At 44.5% G+C, this 23,791-nt stretch overlaps 1 protein-coding gene and 1 pseudogene across 1 annotated transcript; both read left to right on the forward strand.

Moving 5' to 3' along the window:
- The first annotated feature begins 6,611 nt into the window (after nt 1-6,611).
- On the forward strand, nt 6,612-11,890 carry LOC133916364 (pentatricopeptide repeat-containing protein At2g37310-like; annotated as a pseudogene).
- On the forward strand, nt 11,831-15,195 carry LOC133916365 (uncharacterized). Its single transcript, XM_062360004.1, has 6 exons — nt 11,831-11,944; nt 12,153-12,441; nt 12,664-13,102; nt 13,308-13,434; nt 13,545-13,963; nt 14,586-15,195. Exons 3-6 carry the CDS (start codon nt 13,077-13,079, stop codon nt 14,965-14,967), a joined length of 954 nt encoding a protein of 317 aa, XP_062215988.1. The 5' UTR covers nt 11,831-11,944; nt 12,153-12,441; nt 12,664-13,076; the 3' UTR covers nt 14,968-15,195.
- The last annotated feature ends 8,596 nt before the right edge of the window (nt 15,196-23,791 follow it).

The following is a 23,791-nucleotide window of genomic DNA, read 5'->3' on the forward strand; positions in this document are numbered from 1 at the left end:
AGATTATTCAAAAATATTTTACTAAAGAAAAACTCATTTTCTAATTTACCATAATTATTTAGTAATTTATAGAATTAAAAACATTAAGGAAAACTATTTAAATATTATTCTAGGTTTTCTAAATTATTTTCATAATTAAAACCTTTATTTTATCAAAGGAAAACATATATAAAGGAATTTTCAAAATTATTAAAGAATTTTCCAATTTCTCTTATTAAGAAAACCTATTTTCAGATTTATTGGATTATAGAAATTATTTTTAAAAGAAAAATGGCTTTTATTGCGCACTGTTGATGCGGCTTGCTGACTCGGCTCGGGGTGTCTGCCTAAGCTGCCACGTAGGACACAAACAAATGCGTGGCAGACTGACGTGGATAGGCTGACTGGGCTCTTGTTCTCCGATCCGACTGCTAAGATCAACCTGTGGTGAAAGGGTATCTTACCTTCTAATTCGGACTGGACAGTGGCGATCGAACAATGGCCGATGTCCTTGGTTGATCCTTGGCGTAGCTCGAGGACGGCAGTGGCTTCCCACGGAGGAGCATTGCTAGAGAAGAGTAGAACGATGCCGCACGGCTCGGTTGTCGACGGTGAGCGACGGAAAAGGATGCAGGGATGACGATGAGTCCTTTTTGGGGGCATGTGGATGTCGGAGAGCAGCGCAGATGCGTGGCGATGGTGGCTAGAGCTTGGCAAGGGAGCTCCTAGGTGACGCTCTCGCTCGGTAGAATGAGGGGAAAAGGTGTGGAGGCACTGGTGATGCTCGAGAGGGGATCACAGGGGGTGGTTATATAGGTCGGGAAGTGGAAGTGAGCCTGGGATAGGGTTTTAGGGCAGTGGCAATCGAGCAGCGAATTCCTTGCGTAGAGCTTTGATTTCGGTGTGAAATTGATCTCCCCTTCCTTCCTCTGCTTGCTCTTTCCATTTATGCAGTAGCACGGTGATTTCCTTTCATTGTCGAGCGCAAGATTGGGGGCGGGTGTCGATTTGCTACAACACGGGAAAAAGGAAATGGCGGCGACGTGAGGAGGTAGACGGGTCAGCCGTGTGGGCCTGGTTCGGCAGCGAGAGAGAGAGAGAAAGAGCGAGGGGCGCGGGGGGACACGAGCGTGGGATGGGCAACGTGGCTACGGCCTAGAACGGCGCACACGCGGGAGGGAAGGAGAATGGAGGGAGCGGGCTGGGCCAGGGCGAGGCTGTCACATCCCAAAATTCTTAAATATTTCATTTAGCATTCTTGAGCATCATAATTGAAGCTTTGTGCAAGTAATTAATACAATTGAAGTTAAACGTAAATCGTTAAGTTAATGAGAAGTGATGTTTTGTGAAGTAGCTCAAAAAATCACTATAAATTAGTCCATGTTATATGAAGGATATTAGTGAATTTTCCTAGATTTTAGAGATTTAATTTGAATTCTTAAAATTGGAACAAGTTAGAAAAGTTTACAAATTTGAAGACTTTTAGTTGAGTTTTGGCTCAGGATTTTTGGGCCAAACCACTTAAAATAGGTTGCTATAAATTATAGTATCTCACAAAAATTCTCCCAAAAATTTTGGAGCTTGGGACTACCTTTTGAGTAGAGAAAACGGGAAGGAGATACTTAGTATGTCGGTCACTAGTCATTTAGGCCCACCTCTCATCTTCCCCACCAACCTTCCCTCTCTCTATTCACCGTTGGGCTTTCGCGCTCCTCACCAACCTGGGGCTGCCACCAAGCTGCTTGGCTATCACCACTTTCCTTGACCCTAAGCGAGGCCGCCGCCTTTATCTCTCCCTCTCCTCTGTAGCTCTCTCTCTCTGTCTGTCTGTCTCTCGTGCATGTGCACGCCCTTTTCCATCTTCTCCCCTAGCCAAACAAAATAGAGGAGAGCAGCACGCAACCACCACCCAAATCTGCCACATCGAGCACAGGTCTGCCCCGGCCAACCCCCAAGAAACACTTAGGAAGGTCACAGAAGCTCCCCAAGGTCGAATCCCCATCAAATCGAGTGTGTCGGCCTCATCTTCCTTGACACTGGTGTCTTGCTTTGCCACTCCATCGTCAACCTATCACCGCACCACTTCTCTGGCCCAACCAAGAGCTTGGTAAGCTTCCTCGCGCCTTCTTGAGTCTTTTGCGTGTGCTTGATCGACGTTGGCCTGACGCCAACATGCGATTCCACGATGAACGAGCCACCATTGCCCCTTTGTGCTCGCCGCCAACCACCTCCCGACCAAGCACGCCGGCTGAGTTTTGATTAGATGGGTTCCTTGTCATGCGCTGGTTCTTGTGGTGTCCTCGGCTGGTGGAACCTTGCCGCCGTTCATCGATGGTGAGATGCGCCGCCGCACCGGGCGCTCATTGCCAGCCATATTCTGGTCGGGCCCGCCCGCCATAACCCATCAGACGGATTTATGTGCATGAGTTGATGCTCCTGCTACCCTTCTCAGTCCGTGCCGTCGCGCTGCTCTCTGCGACTGAGAGGCCGCCGTGCCGACCGACCATGGCTGCACAGTGTTGCCATGGCCTCAAGGCCATTTTGATCGGAGTCAACAGCTCAGCCGCACTTCCATGTGTAGAGCTATCTAGCCCCCGGTGCAAAAAGGTTTAGGGCAATTCGTTTTCAGATAAAATCCCAGAAATTGTGAAATAGTTTTTTTTGTTACACTATTAAATCGACGAAAAACTTGTAAAACCCATAGGAAAATGATTTTTGCTCCAAAAAAAATAATGATGAAACCACTTTTGTTAGCTTCATGTGGTCATACTCTACTTCTTAAAAATGCTAGGAGCCATGAAATATGTATTGCAATTTCATATAATTAATGATATGTGTTTAATCTTTAATAATTCATAATTAATTGTTGGTAAGTCCAAAATTGGTGAAACCAATTAATCTTGTTATATTTTGCCATGTTCATTAAAAATACTCACTCTTTTGTTATACATAACTAAACTTTCTCTTTAGGATTAAGTTTTGGTTTAAACTTAATTAATCTAGGAAATGTTAAACGATTAACAATAACCCAAATTAAAAAAATCATTGATGATATAGATTCATGACATGATGCATTGAACCTCCATAAATTGTCTTGCATTGTGGAGCGTCTCTCATCGCATATCATCAATCCACATTGCGATGCCTCATTCCTTTAATTAGAAAATGACGTTTCAGAGAGTCTTGTGCTTGAACCCGGAGTTGAACCCGTGGAATTTATGAGTGAAGAACAAGAAGCATCAGGCGAGCATCTATCATATGTCTTCTATATTTTGGTGAATTATTGGTCAATATGCTAGATATTGTTATATGTCGTATATGCATATTTAGCTAGTCGATGTTGGGAATCGGGTAGAACCTATCTTGTTGCATTTATCCCTATCTGGTTATTGATGATCTTAATACTTGTAACTTGGGGATAACCATGTTAATGTCTAACTTAAAAATTATCTAAAATACTTGGCAATGCATAGGTTACCGGTAGAAGTCGAGTGGTAGTTCATCCATCGTTTGTGAACTATAGGGCTCTCAATCAGTGTTTCACAAGATTGATAAGTTTCGATGATGAGTATGATGAGGTGAGATGAGATTTGAGCGGGTGATAGGGGTAGTTCAGGAAAAGAGTCACGAATGACATGGGCCTGTTTGAGTCGATTAAGCACTGATCGTTGGTGTCGTTAGCTTAAGCACTTTTCATACTCTCCATATATCCGAATATAATAAAGATGAGCCAAATATCTTTTGTAGTTGTGACCCTTTGGCTTGAATGTCTATGGTGTGAGCGGGCGGGCTTATAGAGGCATCTAGGTTGCTCTGGGAGTAGACCTAACTGACCTTCGTAACGAGAGGTGCATGTTCCAATCAGTCGGGCCTTAATTGAGAAAGTTATCATTTGTGCCAAGAGGATGGTCTCGTATTATGTGGGTAAAGAAGTACTTTCCTGCAGGGTGTAAGAACTATTCTAATAGCCGCGCTCTTGATCATAAGCATGCTTAATGTCCATTGGTCATCATCGTAGAAATTCATTCAGTTGGTGGGATGGAAAGTATGTGGGCATTTAGAAGAAGCATCTGTTGATATTAGTTGAGTTGAGCAAGTTTACATTCTTGTAGGTTTTGATTATTGTCGATCAATATCAATTGTTCATATTATTATATTGATTAAAGTGCTTTTCGCTAAATCAACTTAACCTTGTGGTTATTCTTTGCTATTCAACTAAATGTATTATCCTTGGAGTCAGGAATAGTATATACTCATATTGTGTAAGACTTGCGAGTACCTTCGTACTCAGGGTGTTGCCATTAAATTGTTACAGGTAACGACAAACTAGTGTATGGATATTTCTATCCCATCGAAGATGGCGATGGATATGAGTAGAGGATGTCTGTCTGAACTAATCCTGGTGGTGCCTTTTGGGAAATGGCGCCACCGATATTTTGTTTATTAATACTTTCTGCTACGTATGAAAACTCTAATATTAAGTAGAAACTAGTATGGTGAACAATGTATGTAATATAAGTTAAACCTTTACACTCTATTCATATCTTATGATGAAATTATGTTGTAAACGATATATGCTGTGATCTTAGACTTTATTGAGCATATATCAGGACTACTAGAATTACTCTCATTTTAATTGAATAGTGGTTACGACGGATGTTTTTAGATGAGTGTTAGCACTCGACATGTCAAATAACGGGTGTCTGCTAGCTCTTATCTTTATAGACAACCGACACTGTCAATTAAGCTGTGTGCGATTTGGACAATTCTGACAAGCGCTGAGCATAGAAAGGGAGGGCAGGCCAGAACAGTTGGACCGAGAGAGAGAGAGAAGAAGAGAGGGAGGCCGGGGGGGGGGGGGGGGGGTAGAGTCGAGCTGGGTCGGGGAGGCGAGGGGCGGGCTAGACCGAGGAAAAGAAGGGGGGAGAGAGTTGGTTGACGGAGAAAGAGAGAGGTTGGGCCCGGGGATCTTTTTCCCTTTCCTTCTCTTTTCTTTATCTATTTCCTCTTAAATTTCTTTAATCCATTTATTTCACTCATTTGATTACCAAAAAGAGACTTTAGGTTTTTTTATTTCTTGAGAAATTTTTTATGTAGCAAATTTGAGCTGTTACAGACATCCATTGAGATCCATGATATAGTCATACTACGACAAATTCATCTGGCAGGAACTTCAGGACCTAGAACATGAAAGAACTAGCCGAGACGCTTAATATTGGATCTAAAGAAACTCTAGTTATAATCGTCTTTTTCTGAGATTAATAAAGGCAAATAAGGTGTAAAGCTATTATTCTAAGAAAGATCTGAACTTTTATAACAACTAGTGTCTCTATCTTTGATACATAAGTTAACCAGCAGGTATCCTTGCTTTATACAAGCATTCATATAATTGACTTTACCGATCGTCGATAGAAATGATCTTGCAATGAGGTTCTCATTTTATTAAAATTTTCTGATTTTTCTTTGATTTTATAGGACCATTGTTGTTCGGGGGAATTTCTCCCCTTCGATTTTCAAACAATGGCAGTGAATATAACCCCTAGGCAGAAATCCCCCAAAAAGTGACCTCTAAGTCTCCCTAGCGGATTTCATTTCTTGGGTTTTCCTCCTTTACTTCCAAACAAGGTCTTATAAAATAGAATACCCTATGAAATTTGAATGAAACTGGGAAGATTAGTGCACCTACGTCGCGTCGTTTTATTTTTTGCACAGAGTATAACAAAAGAAGACTAAAAAAATGGATTCATCATTTTTGGACATCTCAATTTTAACATGTAGATGACACTAATACGAACATAACTAAATTTGTTTCATATTTTTTTTGAGTTTTTGATATTTTCCTTTACATTTTAGATTATTTCAGTCGATTTATCATTGTAACTATTATTTCTTTCGCTATTTTCAGAAAGTTAAAAAAATTATGTATACTTATGTATACACACGAATACATATATATATATATAATACATACATACATACATATATATATATACACACACAAGACCTATGTAAACAATAGCTACAATAATTTAATCATGCTAAGAGCATCTCCAACCGACTACTCATATTTGATCCCCTATTTCTCTTATTTAGGGACTCATCCTCTACTTCTCAGCGCGTTCTAACCGACCCCTCATATTTGACCCCATATATTCAAATCATATCTATTTTATTAATATCTGGTAACTCTCTCTCCTCTCTCTCCCCTCTCTCCCTCTCTCTCCAGAGCCTCTCTCCCAACACCGGCCAGAGCTCCCTCTCTCTCCCCACTCCTCTCTCCCCGACCTCCCTCTCCTCGAGATCCCTCTCTCCACGCCTCCATGGCACGGGCGGGCAGGTGAGGAGGCGACGGCACAGTGTGGGCGGGCGAGCAGGTGCGGGGAAGTGTGGGCGGGCAAACGTGGGGTAGTGCGGCGGTGCGGGAGGGGCCGTGCGCGGGCGTGACGGAGCGGGTGAGGGGCCAGATGAGGGGTTGGATGAGGGACCTCTAGATGTAGGGGGTGAGGGAGGAGATTTAAGGGCTCCTCAAATGAAAGGGGCCGGATAGGGATTGATTGGAGACCGATTTTCAGCGTTTTTTTTAAAATATAGAATAGAGGTGGAAAGAGAGCTCAGTTAGAGATGCTCTAAAGCGGTATAGCAAAGCCGAATTCAATCACCCACGCTAGCCGTTGATGAACAAGCGAATGATGCTGTCGTCGTGGCTCACCACCGTGCCGCCGGACCCTCGGTTATACGGTCACCTCATCCAGCTCTGCGCGGACTCCGGTCACCTCGCCGCCGGCCGCCAGCTCCACGCCCGCCTCGTCGCCCTCTCTGTGACGCCGTCCAACTTCCTCGCCTCCAAGCTCATCTCCCTTTGCTCCCGCGGCGCACGCAGGGTGTTCGACGCCATCCCGCAGCCCAACCTCTTCGCCTGGAACGCCATCCTCATCGCGCTCTCGCTGCACACGCCCGATCCCTCCGCAGCGGTCCGCCTCTTCGCCGCCTCCAGCATCTTCCCCGACGAGATCACGCTCTCCGCGCTCCTCAAGTCCCTCGCCGCGTCCGGACCGGCGCTCTCCTCACTCGTCGCCGGGGAGCTCCACGCCGTCGCGCTCCTGCGCAGCTTCGGGACCGACATATTCGTGTCCAATGGGCTCATCACTGAGTATGCCAGCGATGGGGACACGCGCTCCGCTCGGGCAGTGTTCGATGAAATGACGCGGCGAGACGTCGTGTCCTGGAACTCGCTGATATCAGCGTACGCTCGTGCAGGGTGGTACCGGGAGTGCCTGGAACTGTTCCAGGAGTTTGCACGGGTTCATGCTGGTGGCAGTGTAGGACCGAATAGTGTCACGGTGACAAGTGTGTTGCATGCTTGTGCACACCTCAAGGCTGTTGATTTCGGTGTTCGTGTGCACCAGCTTTCTACCGAGAACGGACTTGACATGGACGTCGCAATGTGGAACCCTATCGTCTGTTTTTACGCCAAATGTGGTCGGTTGCTGTATGCAAGAGAGTTGTTCGAAAGGATGCCTGAGAAAGATGTAGTCAGTTGCAGTGCCATGATTACTGGGTACATGAACCATGAGCATGTCGACGAGGGAAGGAGCTTTTCTGCCGAGCAAATGCTCAAGGAATCAGCATTTGGAACGCAGTGATTGCTAGGTTGGTTCAAAATGGCCGCCGGTCCGACGTGCTTGGATTAGTGCATGAGATGATTGGTTCTAGCATACTACCTAATTCAACCACATTTTCAATCATCATTCCTTCAGTTCCTTTGTTCGCAGATATACAGGGAGTAAAGCAAGCTCATGGGTATGTGATCAGAAACAACTATGATCAGAGCATCAGTGTTGTGAGTGCATTGATCGATGCTTCCTCAAAAGCTGGATTTCTTGATGGGGCTAGGAAGGTGTTTGAATTGATTGGTGACAGAAGCAAAGTTGTGTGGGCATCAATCATATCAGCTGTAGCGGCTCATGGAGAAGTCGCGGACGCATTGCGTCTGTTCAATGAGATGATCAGTTCTGGCACTAGGCTGGATACCATAGCTTTCGCTGCTGTGCTTACTGCTTGTGCTCATGCTGGCAAGGTCGCTGATGCTCGTAAAGTTTTTGACTCCATGCAGGTTGTGTTTGGTATCACTACGGTGATGGAGCAATACGCTCGCATGGTTTCTGTACTCAACCGTGCAGGGATGCTAAAGGATGCAGTTGAGCTTGTCAACAAAATGCCTTGGAACCAAATGCAAAGGTCTGGGGTGCATTGCTTAATGGGGCAGCAGAAGTTGGTGATGTTGAGCTCGGTCGAGTTGTGTTCGATTGATTGTTTATGATTGAGCCTAAGAACACTGGTAATTTCATTGTAATGGCTAATTTATACTCAAATGCTGGGAAATGGGAAGAAACTGAGATCATAAGGAGCATGATGTGGGGAGTTGGATTGGAGAAGGTTCCTGGGTGTAGTTGGAATTGAAGGGATCAATGGTCTGCATGTTTTTTTGTTGCTGCAGATGCATCAAACAAGCGGGCCACAAAAAATAAACTTGGTTGTTGATTGTTTAATTGGGTTGAATGATAGAAAGGAGCTTGTCCTCAACCAGTGTTAGATGAAGACAAGTTATATTGATGGCATTCAATAGATCTAATAGTTGAGATGTGATTATCATGCCTGAGAGGATACCATACTTTTAGAGCTATTTGGACCACATCACTCGACTGTGTGGTCGGTCATATTGATTTGATTGATTAACTAAATTTCGTAGGACCAATAAACATGGGAATTGGATCCAATGAGAGCATCCTTCCAGGATCTTCTTATCTGAACCTTTTGAACTGAAAGCTGGCCTTAAACTCTATTTCTTTACAAGACAACATATACCAAAGCAACAGGTAATTTCAGATATAAAAACTTTGGAAGCAGTGGCAATCTAATTTGCATTTTCAGGACTGCAGCCATCAGCGGTACCCGAGTCCTGGATCGAATACCAACCAAGCAATGTGCAGAACATTATTCACTTCATCAACAAAAGTTGCTTTAATGCTGTGGATCCAGTGAATAAAGGTTATAACTTGCAACATTAACCTACTGTATTCAGTATTTACTCTATAGACAACACCATAGCTTATGTATAAAGAAGTAGAATACACTGTATTGTTGTACAATCCATCATGTTTTCCTCAACGTTTGTTCTCTCCGTCCTGCTTTGCATGTCCCCTATCCTATCCTATCCTGGCATTAGAATCAGAACCGCAAAGAGCTAGCACGACAAGATCTGTCTTTTAGTGCCCTCGTGCCTGTGGATCACGGTTCACATGCTTGGATCATTCTACTTCATTATTGCCCAGCTCATTGTTAAGGTTATAAAAGTCATCTCCTAGTCTAGGGTTTCCCCCCATCCACCTCTCTATATAGTGCCCATTGGGCTTCAATGTATTCATTCATCATTTGTGCAATTTATACAAACTTAACACTCATGAACTCCAAAAAGGAAAAGCACGCAAGCAGTTCTCTGATTTGCATCCAACATGTTCTGGCCTTACTACCAGAAAGCCATCACTTTTATTTTGTTTTGTGCCCAGGGCTCACATGCTAAAACTTCACAGGCTGAAAGCTGCACTGATCTCCACATGCAGTGACTGACTGTGCAAACGAGGCAATGTGATAACATCACTGGTGGCGACTTTGATGAGATGTTTTGAAGCAGGCCACAGGCTATGTGCAGCCTTGTAATCTTTGATGTGTGGTCCATCTCACCCTGGAGCCTTGGAGTTCAAGTGAAGCTAAGTGAGTATAATCACCACATCTCTTTAATCATAGTGTACAGCCTTGTATTCCCATCTGAGCGCACACAGAAAAAAAAACATAGCTTGAGAGGTGGGGTATTTCATGATTAGGAGCACAGAGTGCCTAGAAGTAGAGCCATCACAAGTTACCACAAACAAAACAGGCATCAAGACAGATCAGGGGGAACTTTTGTCACTTCATTTCCCTTTGGCTTTATCTCTACATTTTGTATGTTTCTAGGAAAATGGTCGGGATCGAAACCTGGCCATTGGCTAATTATGTCCAATTGTCCATTCAAAATATTTTGAATGGTTTTGGTGGTATTATGCATGTGGATACTGATATCTTGTGCACGTGATACACCTCCCAGCAGGCCACTGTAATAACCAGCGGTGAGGGACTACAGAAGCTGCGTCCTTTGTGCATGGGCTATGTGTGCTTGCATTCACTTGCCGAAGAAGCGTCGTCATCATCATCATCGATCGTCAGTCTCGGCGCAAAAGCACCACTCCCAGATCAGGAAAGATGGTCACCGTTTCGTAGTAATCATGCCGGGAAAAAGGGCAGTGAACCAGCAGTGGAAGAATACTACTGCACTGCAGTACCCAGAAGTTACCATTTCCAGTGGAATCTGGTTGAGTTCTTGGAGCAGGTACAGTCCCCATCTCGTCATCTTTGTCATTCTACTTTGATCTCTTTTTACTTTCTTTAACTGTTGCTTTTCAAAGCATAATTTTTTACTGCTTAAAGCTATATTCTAACCATGGTGTCAAAGATCCTGCTGTGGCAACTGCCCTAGGACCCTATGTGGTACACTGTACGGAGCCTGGCATGATCCCATGAGAAATGTCGCAGCTCTCTGTCTGTTTCCTTCCTGCCCATTATTCGCGCTTTCATGACTGTTAAGCTAGTGGATGGAGGAATTTTCGTACTGTACAAGAACAGCAGCAGCTCCTGTAGCAGCACAAGAATGTAAGGTAGTGCTTAGTTGGTTGAAGGAACTTGAATGAGATAAGATCATCCTAAATGAAATGGTTCTAGATGGGGTAGTATAAATAGGTTGTTTGGTTAGATTATGAGATGGTATGAGAATGTGTTTGGTTGGATGCATAGGATGATATGAGAATGTGTTTGGTTAGAAATATGAGATGATATGAGAATATGTTTAGTTGCTTAAAAGCTATATATTATATCCATGTATAACTTAATTATTATAAAAATAATAATTTTTTGCTTGTTATTATTATATGAAATGACAAAAAAAAACATATAAATAGAGTATTACAAAGTGACTCACTTTTTTTTACTATATAACTTAGGGCTAGTAATAATTATAGAAATTAATCTATCACATAGGAGAAATATTAATGAATTTTCTCAGATTTTTAATAATTTATTTGAGGCACTAAAAATTATTAGAAATTATAAAGTAGTATTTTTTGTGAAATTTAGTTTAAATTTAACATAAGTGTTTTAGGTGGATTCAATTAAAATGAGTTGTACATAAATTATAGAACATGTACAAAAAATTCTAGAATTTTTAGAGCAACAAAATACCAATTTTTAGAACAGCACTGATTTTCTGGTGCCGTTCATATGGGAGTACTGTTCACACAACGAACCTGACGGAGTTGTGCAGCGATTTTGACGGACGAACGGTACATCATCTCGTGGGGATATTTCAGGCATATGTATCACCTCATTCTGTATGAGTTCATCTTATTCGGGCATCCAAACGCTTGAATGAAACCTAGTTCTGCACCGTCCCATGCAGGTGCGGGCTAGTACAGGCAACCAAACGCACTCTAAAGTACATGCACATTCACAAATCACTCATGCCTCAGAAAGACACAAGTTGGGGCGGTGCCGATCTCATTCTCGTCAGCGCAGCGCCAGCGAATTCCTCGCAACATTTGATATGGAAGGTATGCTCACACCGTATGTCTATGCTTGTCTCACCAAACTCTGCATGCTCCTCTCATGCTTATATTGTTAGTTTTTTTTAGGGAATATTGTTATAGTGTATTTGAGAGCCACATGAGACGACAGCTCAAATGTCATTGTTAATACTGCACATCTTGTCGGTTATCACTCGGAGTCAGTTTAGTTCAAATCGCAGAAGCAGCACAGGCAGCTTGTGAGGCAGGGCGACAAGGACACTCGAAGCGTTTTTGTCCTGGTCCTCCATATAATGGTACGTACTACGTACATTCGTCCAGATCAGTTCCACCTGTAACAGAGAATACTCTTTGTGTTATGTACCTTTTTTATTTTATTTTATGAGCTATATGCATCTTAGTTATGCAAAAAGCTAGAAGTAAACTCTTGTATAGCTATATCATTTTAATATAACGATGAGAATTAATAAAATTTCTATTCTCAAAAGAAAAACATTCTTCTAGATATTTTTTTATAAAAGAAAACAACTGAGAAGTCGGTGGCTGCTGGGAATTCATATGCTGCTAAAAACCACGAGGAAAAGAAAATGCAGCAAGAGGACACAAGGCGATGGGGCCGGGCAACAAGCGGGTTGAATGCACCAGCAGGATCTGGCTTTCACGTGGTTTCCTTTCTGCCCTCCGCTCCTCTCTCGCTTACAACATTGCAGAATCAGGATTGCAGGTTGCAAGGCCGGTGATAGCCCCACATGGCCACATGTCCCCTGAGACCGTCTCTTTGTTAATTATACGGGTAAGTACAGTATTGCTTTTACTGTACCATCTATTTTGCAAGTTTTGTTGGGTTAGGGCTTGTGTCTTGGCACTTGGCAGGTGCCAAGTATATCTTGAGTTCAACGCACAATCTCAAGTGACTGCTGCAACGTTGCATTCAAGACTTTATATATTTTTTCTCTTTTCTTAGCAAGAAAAAAAAGAGTTCTGCGCGTGTCTTTTGACGTCGGTAGATTTTCAGAGACACAGAAGTAAAAGAAAAAAAAGGGGAAATGCAGTAACTGAAGAATGTACTGCAGTGTAGTGAAAGAGAGCGATGTTCCCAGTGACGCCAGTAATGCACCTCACGGGTGGCGGTCACGGACAAAACCGGCTCCTGTGGTCATAAAAATCCATGCTTCTTTTCTAGTACTCCCCCTGCCTCACGGCTGACACCTTCCACTTCAAGCCTCCTCCAGTTCAGCTGCGCTGCACCCTCCCCTGCCGCGCGAGCTTAAAAGCAGAGGCGCACGCAGCAGAAGCGCCCAAAGCCGCCGTCACAAGGTGAGGATTACTGCTAGTGCTAGGTAACCAGAGCCCGAGCACAAGCACAAGCACAAGCTGGTATCGCACATCCCTCCCCTGCCAAGCTTGGATGCGAGAAGGATAGGAGAAATGGCTGCGCAGACCATGCAATGCAGGTCGGTACAATTTGCTAGAGTTGCTTGCGTTCTTGGATAGTTTCTTTTTGCAGCATCGGTTCCTACGCTGTTCCTTGGATTGCTACTTGGTTTCTGGCTAGCAAGGATCAGTTCTTGAGCTGCTTGTTGTTGGCTGATGGGTATCCTATGAAAGGATCAATTCCTGACTTGTTTCTGCGTTTGTGTTTTGTTGCATTGATTGCAGGGTGAGTGGTGGGGGTGGGGAGGGTGGTGGTGGCACGAGGACGTTGGAGTGCCTGAGGGGAAGGCTGCTCGCAGAGAGGGTGGCATCCAAGGCTGCCAAGGAGGAGGCCGACCAACTGACCAGAAGGGTATCTTATCTTACTTTCTCTCACACACACATCCCGTATTGCTATTGCTTCACATTCCAATTGAGATTTTTGCCTTTTGAATGTTAGTTTGATGGTTGATTCCGCTGCAGCTGGACGAGCTGGAGAAGCAGCTCGCCGACGAGGTCAAGGTGAGGAACAAAGCGGAGAGGAGGCTCAGGAAGGCTATCAAGAAGCTGGAGTCCCTTAAGATCCTGGACGTGGAGCTCTCGGACGGCTCCATCGGGTCGCTATCCTCCAATGGCCGCTCCGGTCACCAGGAGCCGGAGTTAGAGAGGAACAATCATGGCTCGTTGAGCAGCATTGGTTCTGCACGGTCTGGCCCTCCCGGAGACGCTGACAGTGCCGGGGCCTCCTCCGCCGGTTCCTGCAATCAGGTGAACTCCTCCCAGGACGGGAGCTGGTGCTCAGTTGTGTCCGAGCAATCCCAGGCCAGCCCTTGCAAGGATCTTGGGGGCACCTACAACTACTGCAGTTCTGGGGAGAGTGCCGGTGATCATGATTCAGATAGGTACGCATACAGATAAACTGATGACAACAAGTACTTTGTTGGTTGAAAGTTAAATACTAGCTATATTGCTTTAGGGGTTAATTTTCTTTACATAATAGTTATTTCCGGAGTTTTTTCTTATCTTTTCTCAAGAGAAATTGCCTTTCCTCCAGCTAGAATTTGGACAAAGAATTCCTCCTTAATATTTTCCTTTTTGAAGCTCCTGCCGGCTAGCTTCAATAGGCATCTTTCACCATGTTAGGTATCGAGGACACAATTAGTGCTTCCCTTTGCGTTAGAACAGAATGATTGCCTTTTAGGATAGGAAAGGAGGTGGAAGGATTGTCTGGCATTACACGCCACATAGACTGAAGCGAACCAACCTTAGAATTTCCCTTGTCACGCCAGCCAATGTTAATATAGATGTATAAAATCATCATGCACTTGCGAAACATAACTGAAAATGAGCAGAAGGTGGCAGTGTTACTAAAAACCACAACACTCACATGTAACAACATAGGATATGGGCATGGGAATATTTAGAGAAAACCTTGCTAAGAAACTGTATTTGTGCAGCTATCTTGGCAATTCCTTTCTCACTCATTGCAATATATATAACTCATTTAATGTTTTCTTGCGCCAGGCACCACCTTGATGCTTCCAATTTCTCTGTAAAATCAGAACAAGACTCCCGCGACGATGACGATGACAGGGACAGGCTAGCGCTGGTGCTGGTAGACCCTCAGCTCGTTGTAGGAGCGGGCGATGATTCAAGAAAGGAATACAAGGAGGCGCAAACCGCAGATCCCCAGGCAGGGACTCACGAGGAAGAACAAGAGGAGAACAAGCTTGCGATCGTTCTAGCCAACCCGCAGCCCCAGCCCGCCGCGGAAACGGGCGCGCCGAAGCCGCACTGCGACGTGGAGTCCGTTCTCCTGGCGCTGCGGCGGGTGAAGGAGCAGCTGCGCTACACGATCGAGCGGAAGTCGGAGCTTGTCGCGCACCGGGAGCTCTACGGCCACTAGCAGCGGAGTGACGTTCGTAGTGTTGTTTAGGGTAGTATCTTTATAAAATGGAATAAGATCTGCTCATGTGGTTGTATTGTCATACTCGGGAGGAGTCACACTGTTTACAACAAATGTATTCCTTGTTTCTTTTTCTTTCAGTTATGTATACAACGAGATTAGCCTACCGCAACTTGTTTAGACTAAAAGACTCTGTTGTTGTATGTATGTATAATGGGATTTTTTATATATACTGCCATCCATTTATCGAGCGATACCTTATAAAGCTCGGTGGTCAGAGCATATTAAATGGTTTTTCCTAACGTCTTGTCCGCTGAATGAATGGGGTTTTTGTTGCTACGACGTCTACGGGTTCATCCAAAAGGTCTTGTCCAAACAGTGGGCGAGATCTTTTAGGTATATAATTCGATCGGCGTCGTCCTGCCTACGTCAGCGCCCTATTTGCTTCGAACTCGGGCGAGAGGGGAGGAGAATTTGCAGCGAAGTAAAGAGGTATATTTGTTTTATCTGTTTTTTATAAATCTGATAGGATAGCCACTAGCGCTAGGTTTTGATATAGATTAGAGGTTAGATCGATGATTTTTTTACAAACCCGATAGGATAGCCGCTATACATAGGTTGGAATATAGATCTAGTTTTAGAATTAGTGTTAGACATAGTTTAGCAATTAGATATAGTATTTAGACATATGTTAGGTATTAGATGTAGGATTTAGACATAGTGTAGGTAAAACTATGGTAGTAGATGTAGGATTTAGATATGTTTGATATAGCGACTTGTATGTTACTAACAGATGAAGATATTTGTAATTGTTTCTTTTTTTGACAAGCAAACAACATCCACCCACTATCAGGCGACGAGAACGTGTCCCACCACTTGGAGGTGTAGCTCTTGTGGTTGTTTAGGTAGGTCATATTCACCAAGACCCACAACAACACAGTCTCGAGGAGCATACTCCCCTAAGTCAGAGAGGTGATGGACACCGACCTGGGGGAGGTCCTGTAGTACAGTTGGGCTTCTAATGTGCTGACTATGACATACCACAGCTTGTGCGACGTATGCACGAAGACGGATGACAACGCCACTCTCATTGGGTGTCCTCTATTGCTTCAAATGTGGTCCTACGAGCGCATCGCCATTGGCAGGTCTGTTGTGAACAATAGCGCCTACCAGTTCCCTATGGACGGCGTTGACGGTCCAACAATGGGATCGTTGTGGTGCAGACGGAGGGTAAGAGCTCTAAGCTTTGCACGTATTTGTTAATTACTTTCTTTCTTTATTTGTCTAACTTAGTTTGGTTGCACAACCATCTTGGTCCAACGTGCAGACACATCGCGTGTATCCAGACTTCGTTTACCAGTTCGATGAGCCTCGAAACAGGTCGTTATGGATTCCTAGAGGAACCACCCTATGGGATGGCCATAATGGCACGAGCGTCTATTATGCAGGTGTGGCGATCGAGCTCGAATGTCAACGTCCTTCGAGGTCTAGACTTTTGGTAGGCAATTGTTTATGTGTCCGGAGCTTGACGACGATTTCATGGTGTGTCTCTCTCTTTACCTTTGTCCACACCTTCTAATTATACCTTCAATACATCACTTCTAACTTTGGGTTTATTATCCTAAGCCTTGTCGTTTCAAGGAATTGGTCAACCTTGCTAGGCCGACATACTGTAGGAGCTACATCAAAGAGGCTGAAATAAAATGCGAGTATGAGATTAGGATGGAGGAAGCACGACTGAGGTAGGAGACACAACACGAGCGACAACAAGAACGTCAACACCGAGAACAAGAATATAAACGATAGGCCGAGGAACTTCAGAGGCGTGAGGAGAAAAATTGTTTTCAGCAGGATATTCTAAGGAGACATGAGGCTGAACTTCACAGGCGTGAGGAACACCTACAAAGGCGTTAAGCACTCATGTGCGCAAGAAGAGGCTGAGCACGAAGCAGAACGTCAACGAAGGGGAGTCATCCTTGGTCCACCCAGTAGAAGACTTTTTCCTATCTGTATCAATGTAATATTACCGTCAACTTTGTGTTACCTATACATATCCAACCATGATAATAAAATTGAAGGCTTCTACTACAACTGATCATATTAATAAACATGGACTCCATTTTTAGACCAAGTCTTTTCAGAATTAGCATTCTCATCACTTTCTTTTTCAAACCTAGCCTTTTCATATAGTCTTTTCTGACCTAGACTTTTCAGATGTAGCCTTTTAAGACGTAGGCTTCTCAAATGTAGTCTTTTCATAATTAGGTTTTTCAGAAGTAGCCTTTTAAGACGTAGTCTTTTCATAAGTAGCATTTTTAAAAGTAGTCTTTTTAGAAAATAGCATTTTCAGTTGATATGACAATACCTTCCTGCAGAATCAACTGCTTAGTCCATGAGCTAGGATGAATCTATTATATAAATAGATGATCTTCTGCCCACATGTAGAACCACATCAGTAGCCTCAACCTCCAAAACTCGAACGCAAATAGCGTCTAATCCATTCCCCAAGAAGTACATGTCGGATACTACGCCTGATGGAGTCGAAGTGCCCATGTCCTGGGGTGGAGATATTTGTAGGGTGATGAAGTTCTTTGAGTTCTCATACACCTATGAAAGGAGGTTCTTCATGTGTCGTAACTACGAGTACGATCCACCCCAGTGAAGCACCAATATTGGCTCCTACAGCTAGGTAATAACTTATGGCCAAACTACTCTAGAAATAACTAAGATTTACCATTTAACATTTCATTCCTCATTGCAGTTGTTGTCACCACTATATGACTTCTTACAATGGTTGTATACTGAGCAGTCCGAAGAGGATGTGTTCTCCTTCACACTGAGCACCGCGTCGTTTGGATATGCTTCTATGAGATAGAAGCTGACGAAAGGAGGGAGGCTACACGCAAGCGCATTTAGGAGGGGCAACAGAAGATGAGGGAGGAGCGTAACCACATAATGGCGGAGACCCGTGAGGCGGAAAGGGAGAGGAAGCGTCATAGGGCATGTCGAGCATGTGAGCCAGGACTATAAGCGGCGAGGAAGGAAAAGTATCCACGTTGCACTTAGTGGACCAGATGTTGCAATCATGTTATTTACATTCACTAAGACATGACACGTTACTAATTTAAGTTATAATGGTCGTGTATCATACATACCAACGTCCGTGTATGTCGCAGTTCCCATTAAAATCATCGTGTTTAACTATATGTTACGTCAAATTCGGGTATCCAAAATGTTGTACAAACATCTAATGACACTGAACGATTCGACAACAAAAAAAATTACTTATTCTATCGCAAATTAAATTAATTCGACCAAAGCAATGTATCGTTCATTTACTAGGCGAGACATTGATGTCACCCAATGAACAAACAATACAAAGGTGTCGCACTCTAGGAGGCACATTGCTTTCTCCAGTTTTTTAATGCCCTGACGCCGGAGCCTACATAATCTTACATGTTCATCGAGCGACATCTTATTCTTACCTGATGGATAGATAACGATAGACTATTTCTGCCATTTCCTAAAATAGAAGTGTAGTCTTACAAATATTAAAAATATATATATATAAAAATCTGTATAGTGGATACAACTAGATATAGAGCCCAACAAATTATTTTGGGCGAGCCTGGACAGCAGATTTAGTCCCAACAAGGACCAGAATTTTCCTCAGCCCGTCCCGAGAAATGCACATGTATACTTGCTGGGTCCATACCGTCTTTGCATCACGGTTCAAAAATGCAACGGTTATCGAGCAAAAACCATGGTTACCAACTTTCTCGGTCCGGCTCGGTTTCAAAAGTCGAGCAGTAACCGAATTTAAATTCAAAAAATTCAAACCAATTTAAAAAAAAAATCAAAAAATCCAAAAAAAAATCCGATAAAAAACTAGAGCTAATTTTAAGAGTATCTATGCAAACAAAATTCGAAACAAATCTCGTTTGGAGCTCCAAATTGGCGAGCAAAGTTCGGAATTCATTTAAATGGGCTATTTTGTTAATTGGGCCAAATGAACAGTACTGATCCAGCCCGTTTTGGCCCACGTTCAGTGGATAAGGTTGCGCCGGTGTGGAGGGCGCTGTGCACTGCAGAGAATCCCCACCCCATTTCCCGCAGCAGCAGATGCAGCGCCGGTGACTGCCCGACCGAATCTGGTGCTCTCCGGTGGAAATCCGGCGACGCAGGCACGATTGTCGAACGGTGGAGCTCGGTTACCGACCGCATCCGAGCGGTAACCAACCGTCTGCACCGAGCGCGTCGAAACTCCTCGCCACAGTTCGGTAACCGACGATGAAGCTTCGGTAGCCGCTAATAATCTTCAATTTTGCATGTTTCTCGGTCGGTAATCGTGGATATGTGGTCGGTAGTTGTAGATTGCGTGGTATTTCGACGATGCAGTGCGTGATACGTTCGGTTGTGGACCGTTTAGTAGCGTTCTTTCGTGTATTATGGTTGGTAAGCGGTGTTAGAAGGGCAACAGTTCGTCGTGTAGTCGATTAGGAACATGTAGCGGTTGATTCGCTCGGCTATGGACCTTATTACATTGAATTGTCCGTATACATGCGAATGTTGGTAATATTCGTGCAAGATAATCAGCCATTTACTATCGATTTTAGGTGCAAATGCTACTAATATTCGTTCAAATAAGTTTATTAGTAGGCTAACCTTTGATAATTTTTGTTCAATTGAGTTGACTAGCGATTTGAACATGTATGGAGATATTTATTAGTAGGCTAACCGTCGAGTTTTCTTCTTCCAACAGAAAAATTGCTAATTAATCGATGATGGATAAAGATGTGGTGTGGCAGCATGGGGAAAATTTGGCCCCGAGATTTAGGTGCAATTACTGCATAAGGAAAGAGAGGCAGTGGTGCCACAAGGTTGAAAGAACCTTTGGCAGGATGTGAATCGAATGTTATATATTGTGATAGGGTGCCTCCAGATGTGCGTGATTATTTCAGACGTGAGCTGGATAGGGCAAGAGATAAGAGGAAGGGAAAGACTGAGGAGAGGGTTCGAAGGCAAGAATCAGCTAGAGTTCAGGTAGATTTGACAAGCGACAATGAGGACACGGAAGAGGAACATGTGCAGCGTGCCATGGCTCAGTCGAGGAACGAGGAAGAGTTCAGGAGGAGGGCAGGCGAGTCCTATGAGTATGGAGGTGGTAGTGGTAGTGATAGAGGGGGCTCTGTGTTAAAGAGAATGCTTAGGAGAGCATCTTCAACAAGAGAGCCACCACCAAGTGTCAGAGATTACAATGTTGCTTTAGCAAAAGCCCCTGTGCAACCGAAGATTGACACCGGGTCATGGAGTGCTAAGGGAAAGAAAGTGAAGGAAGGTATTGGTTCGGCATGGTCCAAATTTTTCCACACTTCAGGCATACTTGGTAGAAGGACGGACGATGCATTCTTTGTCACTGCAGTGAAAGAAACACAGAAATGGGGTGAGTGATTAAGTTTGTAATGAATTTATTGTTGTCATATTTCTTTCTTTTTAAAATTTGACCATTTGTTCCATAACAGGCGAGGGTGTACCATCTCCAACTGGTTGGGATATAGATGGTAAGTATCTGGACGAGAACGAAAGTGCATTGAAGAAAATATTTGACAAGTGGAAGCTAGAATGGACAAAGTATGGTGTTACCATAATGTGCGATTCGTGGACGGGACCGACGCACATGAGTATTATTAATTTTCTCTTATATTGCAATGGTCGTATACTTTTTTACAAGTCTGTAGATGTGACTGGCTACAGTCAAGATGCAAAGTATTTGAACAAGGTACATTATTTTCCTAAGTTGCTAACATAGTATTTCAATTGTTGCATATTTATTTGGTTTATTCTTTTATGCAGGAGATAAGAGAAGTGGTAAATGATTTGGGGCCACAAAATATTATGCAGATTGTGACTGATAACGGGTCCAACTACAAGAAGGCCTGTCAGGTTCTCAGAAGGGAATATCCTGCTATCGCGTGGCAGCCTTGTGTGGCACACATGATAAATTTAATGTTGAAATCGGTTGGTGATTTTAGAGAACACGACATGGTCATCCAAAGTGCAAGGTCCATATCATGATGGCTGTACAATCATTCAAAACTACATGAAATGATGAAGGCTGCGATTGGTGTAGAGTTGGCGAGGTGGAATGCCACAAGATTTGGCACGAACTACCTATTTCTTGATAGCTTTCTACACCGAAAGGATAAGTTCATGCAATGGATGGCATCTAGTGAGTTCCAGCAGTCTCGATACATTAGTTCTGATATTGGGAGAGATACACATAGTTGCCTATCTAGCTTACCATAGTGGGACAATCTTAAAATGGTTGTCGATTCCGTCTAGCCATTGTATGCATTCCTCCACTTTGCTGATCAGGACAAGGTGCCAACATTGAGTGAGGTGCTCCTGAGATACACCGTTGTGAAGCAGGAGTATGAGGCATTGTATCGTAATGATAGAGATTCTTTTGAAAAGTACATGGCATTTATCGATCGCAAAATGCATGATCTAGCCAATAGGACCTACATGAATGCCGGTAATACACTCCTACCACTTGCTATCTTATTTGTACTGATGCTTGTGTTTCTAATGCTTGTGGTACTAATGCTTCGATCATCAACTTGCAGCGGCCGCTTTGAACCCCCGCACGCATTACGCGTATGGCATGGGTCCAACCTTGTTCGAAGATCTCCGTGCGGCATTCGAGAGGATGATTGATGTTAGTACTGCCACAGAAGCACTTATTAAGGCTGAAACTGTCGGAGAGTGAACTCCTCAAGCGAAGATCCGGAGAGACCCCCTTTGAGATTCGGCCGGGGGGATGATTCTGAACCCGCTTCGTAGGTGAAATAAATGGGAGTAAATGAGATGCAGGTGGAGGTGGAATGATCAGATGCAGGAAGTAGTAAATGCTCAGGGGATTTTTAGACAGGTTCAGGCCGCACTGAGCGTAACACCCTACTCATGTGTGTATGCTATAAATGCTCTGAGAATGTCTCTCTGAGTATCTGCTGGGTTACAAGAATATTTGTCTAAGTCTAAAGCTTCGTGCTCCTTGTTCTTCGAGACTTCTCTTCTGGTTCGTCTTCTGTTGTCTTGATCTCAACCCCAACTCAACCCGAACCATCTCTCTCCGGGGAGCCCGCCCCGCTTATATACCCACCGGGGCGGTAGCGTGCCCAGAAAGGATGGCGCGAGTTTCAAGGTGCCATAAATGGAAAGCAACCATCATGGGCTGCTACGCGAGGTGACGGGGAGGGTTGAAAACGTGCCCTCGTCTGGTCTTGTTCGTCATCATGCCGTTTTTCAACGGGCGCCACGGGGAGGGCCCACCGGGCAGCCACCGAGTAGCCCGGCATACCCGCCCAGTCAGAGCAGGTTTGACACAGCAGGGCGGCAAGTGGGGTGCCTCGAGTTCTGCGACGTTATCCCGAGGCACGCCGGATGACGCGCGATAGGACCCGTGCATTAAATGTCCCCACGCCTCCCTGCCAGACCGTGACAGGGACTGACAGCAGGCGTGGGGGGAGTGGTTGGAAGTGACAGGCTACGCGCCCTCTTAAATGCAGCATCGGGCCTCTCACCAGTTGACACTTCACCGCTGGGCCTCTGTGGGGACCACCGGCAAAGGACTTCTCAGGCCCTCGGGGAACTGTGAGTGCTCGGGAGCTACTGTTCGCAGCCCCGAGCACTCTCTCCCGGATATGCCCTTTCCTGGTCCTCGGAGAACTGAGTGCTTGGGGGCCACTGTTCACGGCCCCGAGCACTCTCTCCCGGAATTGACTTTTTGGGACCTCGGAGAACCGAGTGCTCGGGGGCCACTGTTCGCGGCCCCAAGCACTCTCTCCAGGAGCTTGGCTTTTCTTATCATCGGGGAACTTAGGTGCTCGGGGGCCACTGTTCGAAGCCCCGAGCACCCTCTCCCGGAACTTGATCTTCTCAGACCTCGGGGAGATATCCCCCGAGGGAGGACGCCACGTGGCACTCTGTTGTTCTGGCCTCGGGACTCGGAGACCCCTGGTTCCTGTGTCACCGACAGAAACATATCGGACAAAGTCTCTCTCGTTCACAGGTCCTCTCGCTGCACGGATGACTTGTGACGGCAGGACTCATCCTGGTACAAAAACCTTTACATATCTATCCATTGCATCATTTTATCTACTTTTCCAAGCCTCATATCACTTTACCTACTTGCAGCGCAATGGTGGTCTATGTTTGGTTCGTCTACACCTACACTATCAATGCTTGCCAGATACCTAGTGTCTCAGTGCGCTTCATCTAGTGGGTGTGAGAGGAACTGGAGTACATTTGCTTTTATCGACACCAAAGTTTATAACTGTTTAAGTTACAAGAAGCTCCATAAGTTGGTATATGTCAACTACAACATGAGAATACAGAACAACTTGGATGCAGGTATCAGGTCGACTGTTGATGATGATCCATTTCACAGCTTATGGAGCTCACATTGAACGAGAATAACAATCTGCTTCGGGACTGGATTGAGACCAGCAGATCAAATGCAGCCCCTGAGCTTGACGAGGAGAACACAGATAGCGACATACCCTTGCCTACTCACCTGGTGACAGACACAGCGAATACACTAGACTTACAACAGTGGGCTGCTACAGTGGTTGGTGACACACACATGGGAAAGAGGAAGAAGCAAATGACGCATACAAAGAAGAGCAAGAAGACTAAGGGTAAAGGCAAAAGACAAGTGCAAAGCAATTAGAGCATGGATAGTGACCCAAAGAGTCTAACTTACCAAAAATCGAAGGACAATAGCTCAAAGACTGATAGTGATGATGATGATGGTCAGGGCGGC

Source organism: Phragmites australis, chromosome 4, assembly GCF_958298935.1.
Source record: "Phragmites australis chromosome 4, lpPhrAust1.1, whole genome shotgun sequence".
Classification (NCBI taxonomy): Eukaryota; Viridiplantae; Streptophyta; class Magnoliopsida; order Poales; family Poaceae; genus Phragmites; species Phragmites australis.